Below are 14,459 nucleotides of genomic sequence, written 5' to 3'. Positions count from 1 at the left end.
ATGTATTTACCCTATGCGGTAAGGTCACTCATCCGCTCGCTAAGCAGCCAGTAGTCTACGTCTGCGTGTATAAAAAAAACAGAAACCCCCCCTAGGGGGCCGCTTCTCTAGCAGCGTTCTATTTTAAAAATGGTGTTAATTAGTCGCGTGGAGATTAGCGTCGCGAATAATGCCAAATTACAAATGCGCGCTAGGATTTATTTCCACACCGCTGGATAGCGCCGAAAAAGGTCCGCCCCGTAACTGAGTTCGACATTTTATTTGTGACAGTTTTTACAGATGCATAATTAAAGGAAATGAACCTGCGTTGCTTAGCCTTTGAGCTCTTCTTTGAGAAAGTTTGGTTGCGCTCTGGTTAAACTATCATGTTGGCAGTCGACTTTTCGCTCTTTTAAGTCTTGCAGCTTATTTCACTTCTACGGTCCTTACTTTGCGCTTCGGTTTAATTTGTCTGTCCCTATTCGGCTGCCATTCCTCCAGTGGATTTCGAGAGTGCGATCATCGGATTATCTATCTGCTTCATTTCTAATTCTTCCTGGCTTCCAACATGCCTACCAAAATTCCGATAGCACTACTCGCATTCTTTGGCATTACTTCATCAGCGACACTTACCTGGATATCATGCGGCACGGGACTCGACTGTGCGACCCTCTCAGTCCCGCTTGAATATGCTGCCTCTAGCGGGCAAGGTGGGACTGCGATCATTCCACTCGCGCGCTACAAAGCCACCGTTTCCTCTGGAGAGCGCAAGGGCTCTCTCCTTGTCAATCCCGGCGGACCCGGTGCGTCTGGCAAATCTTTCGTGCTGAATGGTGCGGGAGAGTCCATCTCCGCGTTGACGGGCGGCTTCTACGACATCATCGGTTGGGACCCACGGGGCATTGGCGAAGCAGAGCCGCGCTTGGTGTGTTTCGATACCGTTGGGGAGGAGTACGACTTTGAGACCGAGCTGCTGGTAGCAGCTGATACATCCCTGGGCGAGCTGCGCAACGCGTCCTCCAGCGCAGTGGTCAGCGCAAGCTTGAAAGATCTCGATGCCTCGTATAGGATATTTGCGGATGCGTGCATCGCTAAAAATCCGTCGGCGCTTTTCACATCGACGGCAGCGTATGTAGTGCGCGACATGGCGGCTATCGTGGACGAACTTGACGGCACTGACAAGCCCCTGAACTACTGGGGCTTTTCGTACGGCACCATTTTTGGCGTCGAGTTCATCCAGACGTTCCCCGAGCGTGTCGGACGAATTGTGCTGGATGGCGTTTTCGATGCAGCGGCTAATGCGAAGACGTATGACGTGCAACTTCCCAACGACCAGATCTCGATCAACGATGCTATCCACGACTTCGCCGCACTCTGTATAGCTGCAGGTTCTGAAGGCTGCGCTTTAGCCGCAAACGCAACATTTGTCAGTCACCTCGTCGACCGGATATACAAGCTGCACGAAGCTGTCTTCCAAAACCCGGTCAAGGTCTCTTCGAGCTCCTCCATCACAGTCGGTATTCTAAGCGCCCTGCTCTGGACCTTCTTCCTCGTTCCAACGACCTGGCCACTCATCGCCTCCGCTATCGCAAGCTTGGAGGATCGTGATCCCAGCACCTTCGCCGCCATCATGTCCGCCAGCGCCGCCTCGGAACCAAGCGATCGCAGTGCGGCTGCCCAGGGGTCCCGTATCCTCGCATCCCCCCCGCTGCAGTGCATGGACAACGCGCCCTCCACGCAGCTTTCACTGTCTTACATCACCTCGGCCTTCGAGCATATCTCGCTGAACCAGAACACGCCTTGGTTGAACGCCGATCTGGGGCCCATCCTCTTCTGCCGGCACGGCCCAACGACTCGCGCTCAGATTCCCAACATTGGTGCCGCGAGCCTCTCGGACGCGGATTTGATCCTAGCTGCGCAGAAGACACCCATGCTGATTATCAACAACAGGCACGATACGAACACGCCGCTTGCGTCAGCACGGCGGCTGCGCGCCGCGCTGCCCAACTCGTCGAGGCTGGTGATTCGGGAGGGCCCGGGGCACACGACTGTCAGCATTGCCTCGCTGGGAATTGCGAAAGCCGTGAAGGCTTATTTCGTGGACGGAGAGATGCCGCAGACTGATGGAGCGGCGCATAATGTTAGCCAGTTGGTGTTTGACAAGTCGATCCCGGACAATACGACGACGCCTGATCCAGTGTTTAATGGGACTTATACGGCGGAGGAGACGGTCTTGCTACAGGCGACGTATGGAGTGCTGCTATCTTTCTTGGCGATTGCGTAGGACGTGCAAGGGGGCTTGGGTGTCGTTGATGCGACCCACTTGTGAGTGCTCGGGACAAAATTGGACGTTTTAGGGCCCAGCGATGTAATTGGACTGGACCGGATATCCAATAGATATTTCCTATCCAGATAGAGATTTAAAGCTGTGCTTACCCTGGGTTTAGAGAGTCTACTTTCCACAAGATTCGTCCTAATTGCCTCCATTACCGCTGTCACATTGCTATATCCCTTCCCCTGGTGAAGTCCTACGAGAGTTGGACCGTGCGCGGAACACCAAAACACTAGAATTAGAAGTACGCGTATTACCTCTATAGATTCACCGAATATGTTTTGGTTAACCGTGCCTTCCGATCGTACTTCCGACGATATAGGCTTTGTTCCGCCGGCTCGGGGAGCGAGAGGGTCCTCCCCGCGGCCGTGGCCGTTGCCCTACTTCGAGCCTTGCATATCGCAAATTTTGACACCAGAGCTCTGAGAACTCTATTTGTCTGCTCTGTTTGCTGTGTAATATTTAAATAGAAAAGTATAATAAGATATATAGCTTACCTGCTTGCTATAAGACGACTGTTTTATTTAAATAGAGAGTTTATAAAATTTATGTCGGACCCTGCGCAGGCTGGTGGAAATGATACATATAATGCTCTATAAAGAAGAATCTAAGGGGCTCAGAGGCCCGAGAAGATATAATAGGCAAGGGGGGTATAAGGGCAGCGTTAAAAATTCGAGGTTAAAATGTAGTGGAAATAGATAGAGTAGGAGTAAAGGGTAGGAAAATAAAAAGGGGATAAGAAGCGACGCTAGGGAGGCTGGAGCAGCTATGGTAAAGGGGGGCCTATTTCTACTTAAGGGGCCTACTTCCTACTACTCTTCTTCTCTAGTACGGTCTTTAGCTATTAGTATACTAACCTTAAAACAAGGGGCCCAATTCCTCGCTAAAAGTTATTGCTAGTTAAGAAGCTATAAGTTTTAACCAGCATAGAGTTAGGGTTTAAGTGGGTAAGTAAAATAAGTGGGTGGGTAGGTCGCGGGTAAGCTAGGGGTAAGAAGTAGGTAAGTAAAGCAGCAATAGATTACAAAATTAAACTAACTAAAAAGGGAAGCAGTAAGGTTAAGGTCTGGGTAGTATAACCGTTATTAATAACTATAAGAGGTAGCGGCGGCACTTTACAAGTTAAAGGTTTACCTTTTAAAGGTTACAGTAAGCTTACGTAAAACGTTAGGTATATCTTTATCTTAGTTAGTAGTTTAAGCTTATAGGCATACGGGCTTAGCTTCTTTTTAATTTAATATAGGCCCACAAACTTCTAATTAAGTTTCTTTAAGGGCCGTTAAGTCTTTATATTTTATATATTTAGGTAAACCATATTACCTTCTTTAAAGTCCCACGTGGGAGCTTGTTCTTTATTTATATGCTATTTCTATATCGTTTAAACGTATGTTAATTTGCTTTATAGTAGTTCCGTTAACTACTTTATTTAATTAGCAAAGCTATACGCGTTAATTAACTAACTCCGCTTAATCATGGGTCCTATTATATTGATTTTAGGTTATAGTTTAAATCTAAGATAAGGGTCTTGTCCGTAAGTTGCGTAGAATAGCGTTACGCCTATTAATTTATTTATCGTATTATTTATAGTAAACTTAGCTAATAGCAGCTACTTCTTCTAGTTATTTTATAGGTAGGAGTAGTATATTTATAGGTATTGTTCTATAATTATATTTACAATTTTAGTTTAACTATCTATCTCTAGATAAAATGCAGTTATGAGTCGTATTTATATACTTAATTGTTTATATAGAGTTTGCTAGAAGTTTAAAACAAACTATCTTCCGCGGTTAGATATTATTAAATTAGGAAGTCTATATAGCTTAAAGACGTATTTAATAAAATATTTAGCTACTAAGATAGTATTTGTTGGTAATATAAGGTGATATCACGTATCTATAAGTTGTAGGTAGTATGATGATTATTATTCTACTTTTCCTTGCTTAAGGAAGGGCAAGGAGCTTAAGGCTCCTCGCCACGCTAGTGCCGCGGCAACACGTAACGGCAGCTTGCCTTACGTGACGGCAACTTGCCTCGCGTGACGGCAACTTGCCTATATTCCCAATACTAGTAACTTTTCTTTTGCGGTTGCCATCTATATATATATATCGCTCGACTAGCGTAATAAATATTAATCCTCTTTACTTACTATTACTATTATAATATAAGTCTTACTATCCTAAAATTTGCCTTTTAGTACGTAGTGCTTTCTTATTTAGGAGTTATAGGAGGGCTACTAAGGCGCTAGTAGTAAGTGAGCTAATAGCGATTTTCTATCCCGGGGATGGAAAATCCTAATTAGCTAGTTTAAGTTAGGGTTTATAAAATGTTATACTCCTACTCCCTTTTAACCTAACCTTTAACTTATATATATAGAGTATTTATATTAATAAACGTCTCTAGTGCCCTATTTGGGTTCGCCTTTATTATTACATCTACTAGGTTATTTTAGCTATTTATTTATTAAATCTTAAAGAGTTTTTAACGCTTATAGAATTGCTAAAGTGCTATAATATTAATTATTAGGCGCTTCTCCTTTGTGGTACTAAGTTTAATTAAATACTTATAAAGGGAATATAAGTTGGTGTATACAATTATAGGAATAGCAGGAAGTTCCAATTGCAATTGCTATATTAACTCCGCTAACTATTCTATATATTTCTAACGCTAGAACGCTTTAAGTAACGCGCTTACTCTTAGTTAAGCTCTAATAAATAAGATTACCGTAGATTATAAAGTTATTCTCTTTAGTAGATTTATTTATAATAATAATCTTATATCCTAGCTGGAAGCTAAAATCTTTATTATTTATAAATAATCTATTAATAAATACGAAGAGCTTAGCGGTGGGAAAATTAATAGGCACATAGAGTAGTCCCTAATTAAGATGGTTTATTTGCTAAGAAAGACGCTTATTTAGGGTAAGAACGTTATTTTTAATTGGTTTTTGGTATTAAGCGGCAATAGATAAATTAAAAAAAGCCTTAGGTTAACAGATAGAAGTAATATAAGCTTTATAAGCGCGTTACTCTATATATCCTTACTTTAGAGAATTAACGTTAATAACGTTAATATTTTTACCTTAACCCTTCTAGCGTAAAGCAATAGAATCCTTGTTTAGGGAGAGGATACATCTATTAAAAAGTAATAATGTTATTAAATTAAGCTTTCCTTTTAGTTTTACTATTAGATTTACCTTTACTAGCTTATTTTCTTTAAGAGCTAAAAATGAGTTATCTCTTAAGATAATTATATTATTAGTTTGTATGCTAATAATTCTAAATAGAGTTTCTATAGTTATAATAAGGAAGTAGGGATTAAATATAGATATAGTTATTAAAAGCTTCTCTTTATAGTGCTTACTATAGGTAGCCCACTAATAAGTTTCTACCTCTGCGATTTCGTATAATGGCTTAAGTATAACTATAATTATATCTTTGGGATATTAGTGGCGAATTTACTCTAGAAGGTGTACTAATATTAAGCGCTAAAGGTGCGTCTTTAATTAGGTATAGGCCTAAGTAATATCTTATAAATAGACCGCTATTCTATTCTTTATTAATGTAACAGAACCTTATAGCAGGAACTACAATAGGCTCGTTAATAGGCTAGGTGTGTAGGAAATGCAAGTATAGGAGTTAACAACGTAATAATAACTGGTGGAGTGGTTGCCTAATAGATTAACTTTAATTATATTCTAAGAATTACTATAAGGAAGGAACTATCTAGGTAGGGATTAAGGGTCCTTAAATACACAACCGTACTCCTATAAAATCCTTCTTATATATAATATATATATACTCTATCTACTCTATAATAGATTACGCAGATTATATAGATTATATAGATTATATTATATAACCTTAGCTACTATTCCTCGTTATATAGTTCTATTAGCTCTATTTTAGACCGTGCCTATATTAACTAACTAGCTTCTTCCGTCTCTTCTCTAAGTAGTCGTAATATTATACTTAAAGCGTCCGTAACACTATCTCCCTCCTCTTTATCTTCGTCCTTAAAGATTTAAAACATCTCTAAGTTGTTTACTAGAGGTATAATATCCATCTAATTAATTTAGTTAATATTGTTACTTATTATACCTAAAGCAATTTCTTCTTCTTCTACAGCCCGTCGGTCTCGTACCGTTGCTATAATATTATCTCTTAGTGAGATTATGCTATCTCCGTGTTCTTGCTATTTGAGAAAGGGGTTAGTTTATATTGCGTTGGCGAATCTATCTTCGTAATAACCGTCCTCTTACTTAGAGTGCACTAAAGTAAATATTCGTTCGTCTTATAACATTCGCTCTATCTCTAATACTAAATATACGCGACCTATTACTCTTAATAGTTATCTAGTTCCCTAATTAATTTGTCTTAGGGTCTTGTATTTAATTTACTGCTACGCGGCTAGATAATAAACTGTCTGTTACTCTAATGGAATTATATTATTCTTATAATGCTAAATAAGAGGCTACTAAAGCTTAGTAAAGGGCCCTTAATTCTTATCTTACTGCGTCCGCTTAGCTAATCTATCTTAAGAAGGTTTATAAAAAGGTCCGTTTTAAGGAGTAGAAGCTTATAGAATAAGGTTTATAGAAACTTAGCAATAAAAGAACGGNTTCTCTTCTAATAGAGAAGGAAATAGATCTAAGTAGTTCGGCAACTGCTCTTCTTAGGTCCCCCTTAGGTAACTTATTCTTTAGTAATCCTTCTTTATTAATACTGCCTAACCTAATCTCTTCTAATACTCCTATACCTTTCTTATAGCATTTTTTAAATTTTCTAGTGGCTCCTAGGTAGTCTTATTATAGCCTATTTACTTAACCTTATACTATATTTTATTATTAATATCCTTATAACTAACAATCTTTAAAACTTACTATTTATCTTCCTTCTATCCTCTATACGTGTCTACTTTATAAACTAGTAGCTTAACATTCCCGTATACTAGCTCTAGCATTGCGATGTGCTATATAGGGTAGATCTTTATCTTAGCTAGTAGGTTTAACTTAAACGTAACTGGTAAAATCCTCTATATAATTTTAAAAGGTCTTAGTCTAACATAGTCTAACTTCTTACTTAGTTATTAACTCTTAAAATTTTTGTGTAGTAGCTATACTTTATCTCCCTCCTTAAGATCTGGTCCCTTAGATCTCTTAGCATTATAATACTTTTTTATTCTCTCTTATACTCTCTTTATTAATTCTATAAGGTCTATATAAAGATTTATTAACATCTTTATTCTTTCTTTAGCTATACTACTTATTTTCTTCGCTTACCGTAGTAACAACAATGTTCTCGGCTTATATCTATAATTTGCCTTAAATAGTAATATGCCTATTTCTTCTTAAGGTGTCGCATTATATATAAACTATATAACTAGTAATAACGATACCTAATTGTTCTATACGTAATTAATATAATACCTTAGATACTACTCTAGCGTCTAATTTAATCTTTCTATTTAACCGTCTATTTGCGGATAATATACGGTAGAAGTTACTGCTCTAACTCCTTACTCTACTAAAAATACTTTCTAAAATACTACTATAAATCTTAGATCTCTATCCGATATAATTTTACTTAGTACCCTATATCTTACAAACACTTCTTTAATATAGATTTTAGCAACATCTTCCGCTAATATTTCTTCTATATATACTATAAAGTATCCCTACTTTATAAGCTTGTCTACTACTACTAAGATTATATTATAATCTTATCCGGTAATAGAATCTTTTAACTTTAGTAACTTAACGATAAAGTCCTATAATATAACCTCCTATAGTTTCTCTAGTATTTTAATAGGTTATAGCCCTCTGTATAGCTTATACCTTATTAATTTATTCCTTTAGCAATTTAAACACTCCTTTATAACTTTTCTTACGATATTCTAGATTCTGTTAATAATATACTCTTCCTAGAGTCTTAACACTAAGCCCGTAGCTCTATTATATCCTTAAGTTATTCCCTTATAGAAATCTTTTATAAAATACTCTACTATACTTCTTAGGATATACTTAGCTTCTTAATTTTCGTATATATCCGTCTATAGATCTTCTAGCTATACCTCTAGAATTCTTTATTCCTAAAAGCTCTCTAGTGTCCTATAGACTTTTCCTAGTTCGTTATCTTCTTAAGTTACTATAATTTTTGGATAATTGTACCTAATTAATCCATCTGTGTCTTTTCGCAGTAAAGCCCCTAATGGCTTTTCGTTATTTTGTAGTTTAGCTTTTCGGCTTAGAGCGTCTACTTATATGTTATCCGTGCCCTTAGTATACTAAATCTTAAAATGGTATTCTATAAGCATCTCTACCCATCTAACCTATCTTTGGTTGAGTTCCTTTATTATTAAAAATCCCATTAGGTTTTTATAATCCGTCTTAACTATAAATAGTTTCTCTATACCTTATAAGAATGCTCTCTATTTTTTTAGTACTATAACTATACCTAATAACTCCTTATTGTAGATATTATAGTTTAACTCTAGTGGTGTTATCTTCCAACTATAGTATACCACTAGGTGCTATCTATCTTAATATCTCTATATAAAGTATGCCCCTAGTATAAAGTCTAATACATCCGTTTCTACAACCGTTTTTAATTCTAGTTAATAGATCTTAAGAACTAGCTCTTAGGTAAATAATTCTTTAACTTACTTAAATAGCTCTTACTGTTCCTTTCCCCATACCTATAGTTCTTCTTTCTTTATTAACCGCGTAAATGGTTTAATATCCTTTAACTATTACGCTATAAACCTTCTATAGTAATTATAAAACCCTAAAAACGATCTTAATTACGTAACGTTCTCTAGTTCTTGCTAATTTACTATAGCCTTAATCTTCTTTAGATCTATGCTAAGTTAGCCTAGTTCGATAATAAATCTAACAAAATCGGTCTTCCTTGTAAAGAACTCGCATTTCTTAATTACTACTAGTATCTATTCTTCTTATAGTCTCTTTAAGACCCATTTAACGTATTCTCTATATTCTTCTTCGTTTATTAAATAAATAATAATATCGTTAAGGTATGCTATAACAAATTCATCTAAGTATTCTCCTAATACATTGTTAATACGCTTCTAGAACATTACTAGTGCGTTTATAAGCCCGAATTACATAACTAATAGTTTATATAGTCCTTCCTTTAATCTAAAAGCTACTTTCTATTCGTCGCCTTCCTTAATCCTAATTTAATAATACGCCCATCTTAAATCTATCTTCGTAAAGATTTACGCGTTGCTTATCCTATCTTAAATTTCGCTAATTAAGGGTAAAGGATAACTATCCTTCCAAGTAATGCTATTTAACTGCCTATAGTTAATATACAGCCTTAGTTTACCATTCTTCTTTTGTATAAACAGTACTGGATAACCTACTAATAACTGCGATAGTCTAATATATTCCTTTTATAAGTTCTCCTAAATAAACTCTTTTAATGCTCTACCTTCTTCTTTAGTAAGCTTATAGGTTAGAAAAAACCTTAGACTTATTTCTAGTTCTAACTCTATCTTATAATCCTATACTATATAATTTAATAGCTTTTTACTTTCTAGTGACTATAGTTTTTTGCTATACTTATAGTATCTCTTTAGTATATAACTTAAGCCTCGCTTAGTTTCTTTATATATTACTCCGACTTAGTACTATACTAATTTAGTTTATTGTTGTATCTTATAGCGTTAAATATCCCTAATATTAACCTAACCTATAATCCAATCGATCTTTGGATTGTATTTCTATAACTAAGGCATTTCTAATACTGCCTTATCCCGTCCTAATAGTAGGATATTAAAAGATATCTTAATTTATCTTCCTTTAATAGTTATCTAAATAGGTCCTATTTTAAGGTTAATAATCCCTCCTCTATAGGCTATTAGATCTCCTAAAATTGTAACTAATAGGTAAAGTTGCTCCTTCTATCTATAAGGTAAACCTATTCTCTTAACTACTACTAGTAAGATATAGTTCCGCGTTGCTCCACTATCTATTAGCGCTTTAAACTGCTAATCTTACCATTTAACTTATAAATTTAGGTGTTGTCCTTAAATTCCTTTAAGGGTCTAAGGCTCTACTACTGGCTCCCTCTAGTCTTATGGGCCTTTACTTTTCTTAACTATTAGCTACTTAATTCTTATATACTTAGCTTACTCTTTAGCCAATACCTAGTTCGCTTTTTGTCTTTAATATACCATAGATATATATTTTTTAGGCATTCCTACTACTATTGTCCATCTAAGCATTCTTCTATAAGGAATCTTTCTAGCTAAAGTATTAAATTCCCTTTCTCTTAAACTTCTGCTAGATGCTATTTATATATATATTTAGCATTTCTATACTATCGCTTATTTATTATCTAGTATATCCTTATAGGGTATTTCCAATTCTTTTCCTTTGGATTCTTATACATCTTGTATATATCGTCTATATATACAATCTATAATAGTATATAGTGTGCTAGGTGCTTTAGGTTAACTCTTAACTCGTCTTTATCTTTAAGTTTAAACCTTTATTATGCTGATCTGAACGTTACGACTTTATTTACGGGTACTAAGATGCGCCTCTCACTTCTCTAGTCCTCTAATTATTCCTCTAGATCCTTTAATATTATAATTAAGGCTCCTTTAATATAAGTTATAGCCTTTTCTGTAATTAGGTAGTCCTAGATAACTTACTTATCCAACCACATATAGAAATCTTCCTACTCGTCGTTGTGTTGCTACCTATACCACTTTTAGTATAGCTGTTGGAGTGTATACGGCTTGTTTATAAGGAAGTATCTTTTTATTACTACGTCGTAATAGCCTTTTATATGTCGTTCTTTAAACCTAGTAGGGATCCCTAGATCCTCTTTATCTTCCAGTTTAGTAAGCTATTTAGCTCTTAGTATGCCTGCCCTAGGCCTATTAGTAATTCTTCGTACTAGTGCTCTGTCCCTAGTATATCCTAATATACTAGATCTCTTATCTAGTTTCTATTCTTGCCATGCAATAATTCTTTACCTAAATTCTTCTATAGTTTCTTTTAGTTTGCGTCTTGTAGATAGATCCTTAAAGTTCTCTTACTTCTTAATCTTAGTATTAACTTTTTGATCTTTAGGCCAAACACTACGTTCCCCTAATAAGTCTTCTGGGTCTATATATCTGTCTCCCAGCCTAACTACTATTTATACTACAGATTCTCTAATCTATAAAGAAGCCTCTTACCTCTTATTTATAGGTGTCCTTATTTATACTCCGAATTCTTAGTCCCTTAGATTCTTTAATCCTAAGCTTACTTCTAGTTTAAGCTTAGCTTTAGCCTTAGTCTAACTAGGCTTACTTAGTGTTCTTATCTCGTCTTAAGAGTCTTATACTTTTAGGAAACTTCGTCCTAAGCTTATTCATATATCACTAAACTAAGCTATTACTCTGCTTTATCGGTTATCGTCTGTTATAGGTCCTTAAGCTTACCTTATCTCGTCTTAAGAATCTTAGTCGTCTCGCATCTCGTCTTAAGAGTCTTAAGCTTGTGGCCTTTTACCTTTATCAAGTGCTAAAGTAGCTTACTATCCTACTTCTCTTGCGTCTTATAAAGCGATAGACATTATATCTAGTGGGGTCTTAATCCCTACTAATATTCCCTATTTTATAGTGGAATTATCCTCTACCTCTAGTGTAATATTTCTAATAGCTGCGTGTTCCTAGTAAACCGCTCTTATTACCTTATTATTACTAAATATTTCGCCTTCGTTAAATTCATCGTCTTTAATGTCCGATCTGCGAACTGGTTCGTTAGTTCCTTAATATTTTAATAAACTTAGCTCTTATAGCTAATAGCTTACGCCATACTTAGCGTCCTTATGAATTCGGTATACGTTATTATAACAAAACGTAAAACTTTTAATTGAACATTCTTTTATTCCTTGTAGCATATTGTCGTCCCTCTATATATATATATCGTCTACTAGTCTTATCCCTTTTACTACATAATAACTCTACCTACTTTTACAGTCTCTAATATAATAACCTTATTTTCCGCAATTTATATAAGCTCCTTCTTTAAACCATTTTTCTTACTATAGAGTCCGCCTAAACGTCTTCTACTACTAAGATCCCTGGTTTAGCCTCTACTCCTTAAACCTTTAATTACTTAATCCTTATCCTCTAGGTTTCTATAATCTTTTATTCCATCTTCTAGATTCTTTAGTACCGCTTAGGTCTATTAGCTCTGCGCTATACTATAGTTTTTAACTTAGCTTTGGTCGTTACGTACTTTACGCCTTATATAACTATAGAACTCTATCCTAGCCTCTCTTAGCCTATTCCCTTTAGTAGATTTAATTATTAATCTTAATCGCTTAATCTATTANNTCCNNTAGGGTGTCNNTATCTTCTATTAGGATAATNANNTNNTAGANTTTAGCCTTAAGTCCNTATTTATACTATGCTATAAGCGCCCTATTATTCCACTTTACTTATGTTGCTAACGTCTAGAACTATATTATATACTTAATTGCTAAGGTCCGTTGCGTAATGTCTTAGAGTTTTTTTTCCGCCGTGGTTACTACCTTTAGGTCTCTAAATATTTATATAAGTCGCTCCGCGAACCCTTTCTAGCTTAAGAATATAAATCGCACCTCTTAATTAGTGGTTGTTATTCCGTTTACCTATATTTCCGTAAGGTAAGGCTTAAACTACTTAAGTGCCTTTTCTAATAGGAATAGTCCCGCATATACTATTCGATCCATAGGTATTAGCAGTTTAGCTCCTTCTTACGTAACTTTAAAGTACATTTATATAAGGAATCCTTTAAGCTTTAATCTTTCTCCTAAGTACCTTTTGATTGATAGTAACTTAATCTTTACTACTTCTATCCCATTAACCCTTTTTTCTAGCGCTGTATTGTTAGTTATTAACTAGTTAACTATTTCTTATAGCTATCCAACCGTTACAGGTTGCTGTAAGTCAGTATTTACTATACTAGTGTCGTTACCTAACCCTAAAGTAGTTGCCACCGTCAATAGCGTCGTGGTGGCTGCTTTTAGTAGTATATTGTTTGACTTTCTATATTTAATACCGTAACTAGGTAGTGATTGTGTAACGGAACCTTATAGCAGAAACTACAATAGGCTCATTAATAGGCTAGGTGTATAGAAAATGCAAGTATAGGAGTTAACAACGTAATAATAACTAGTGGAGTGGTTGCCTAATAGATTAACTCTAATTATATTCTAAGAATCACTATAAGGAAGGAACTATCTAGGTAGGGACTAAGGGTCCTTAAATACACAACCATACTCCTATAAAATCCTTCTTATACGTAATATACGTATACTCTATCTACTCTATAACGGATTACGTAGATTATACAGATTATATAGATTATATCATGTGACCTTAGCTACTATTCCTCATCACATGGTTCTATTGGCTCCATTCTGGACCGTACCTATATTAACTAACTAGCTTCTTCTGTCTCTTCTCCAAGTAGTTATAACATTGTATTTAAAGTGTCTGTAATAATTAAGGAGGGAGCTAATATAATAATAACTCGCTAACTAGCTTATTAAATTATAAGAGATTATATAAGAATTATCTCCTTACTATCGTCGTTATAACCTTAGATAATAAGCCTTAATTTCTTAAATAGGGCGTTAGTAGCTTTACCCTTAATCTTATTAACTATCCTTAACTTAAAGATGCGAACTTTATTAAACTTAGTAAGGTTATACTTCTTAAATTTAAAGACTCCTCTTATAATAAGACTATTAATCTCCTACTTATTAGATGCTTAGAAAGGAGCTCTAGGAGTTATAATACGACCTTTTTTTTAGAGCTGTTTTATAAGCTTAAAGTTAGCCTTCTCCTTAGCTGTTATAAAGGCTATTAATAACTTAACTCTATTCTTAATAGTGGTAACAAATTACTCTTTAAAATTAATAAGATATTAGTGATTTTGTAATCCCTTCGGGCGACCTCTACCGCGTCGTGGTTGTGTGTCACGGTGCTGCAATAAAGTAGACTAAATAACTACATTGTGGTATAAAGAGGAGAAGAGGCGAAAGGGGTATCGTATATAAATAGTAGGGCCAGCCGCTAAGGCGCTAGTAGTAGGCTAGCTAATAGTAGAAAACAGTATAAGACAGGTCAGTGCTATAACAGTACT

At 35.8% G+C, this 14,459-nt stretch overlaps 2 protein-coding genes across 2 annotated transcripts; one reads left to right on the top strand and one right to left on the bottom strand.

The window, feature by feature from the left end:
• The first annotated feature begins 230 nt into the window (after nucleotides 1–230).
• K441DRAFT_653298 (alpha/beta-hydrolase) lies at nucleotides 231–2,534 on the top strand. The gene has a single exon (XM_067647519.1). It carries the CDS (start codon nucleotides 548–550, stop codon nucleotides 2,261–2,263), a length of 1,716 nt encoding a protein of 571 aa, XP_067508426.1. The 5' UTR covers nucleotides 231–547; the 3' UTR covers nucleotides 2,264–2,534.
• Nucleotides 2,535–13,913: 11,379 nt separating this feature from the next.
• On the bottom strand, nucleotides 13,914–14,069 carry K441DRAFT_541618 (uncharacterized protein; the record flags this gene model as incomplete). The annotated part of the gene is made up of 1 exon (XM_067642656.1): nucleotides 13,914–14,069. A coding segment is annotated over one exon (156 nt), but the record flags the coding sequence as incomplete, so codon positions are not given.
• Between the last annotated feature and the right edge of the window lie 390 nt (nucleotides 14,070–14,459).

Source organism: Cenococcum geophilum (assembly GCF_001692895.1).
Source record: "Cenococcum geophilum 1.58 unplaced genomic scaffold K441scaffold_5, whole genome shotgun sequence".
Lineage (NCBI taxonomy): Eukaryota > Fungi > Ascomycota > Dothideomycetes > Gloniales > Gloniaceae > Cenococcum > Cenococcum geophilum.
This window is presented reverse-complemented; position numbering and strand designations above follow the sequence as displayed.

Coding starts and splice junctions, on each gene's coding strand:
- K441DRAFT_653298 (XM_067647519.1), top strand. CDS start 548: ATGCCTACCAAAATTCCGATAGCACTACTCGCATTCTTTGGCATTACT.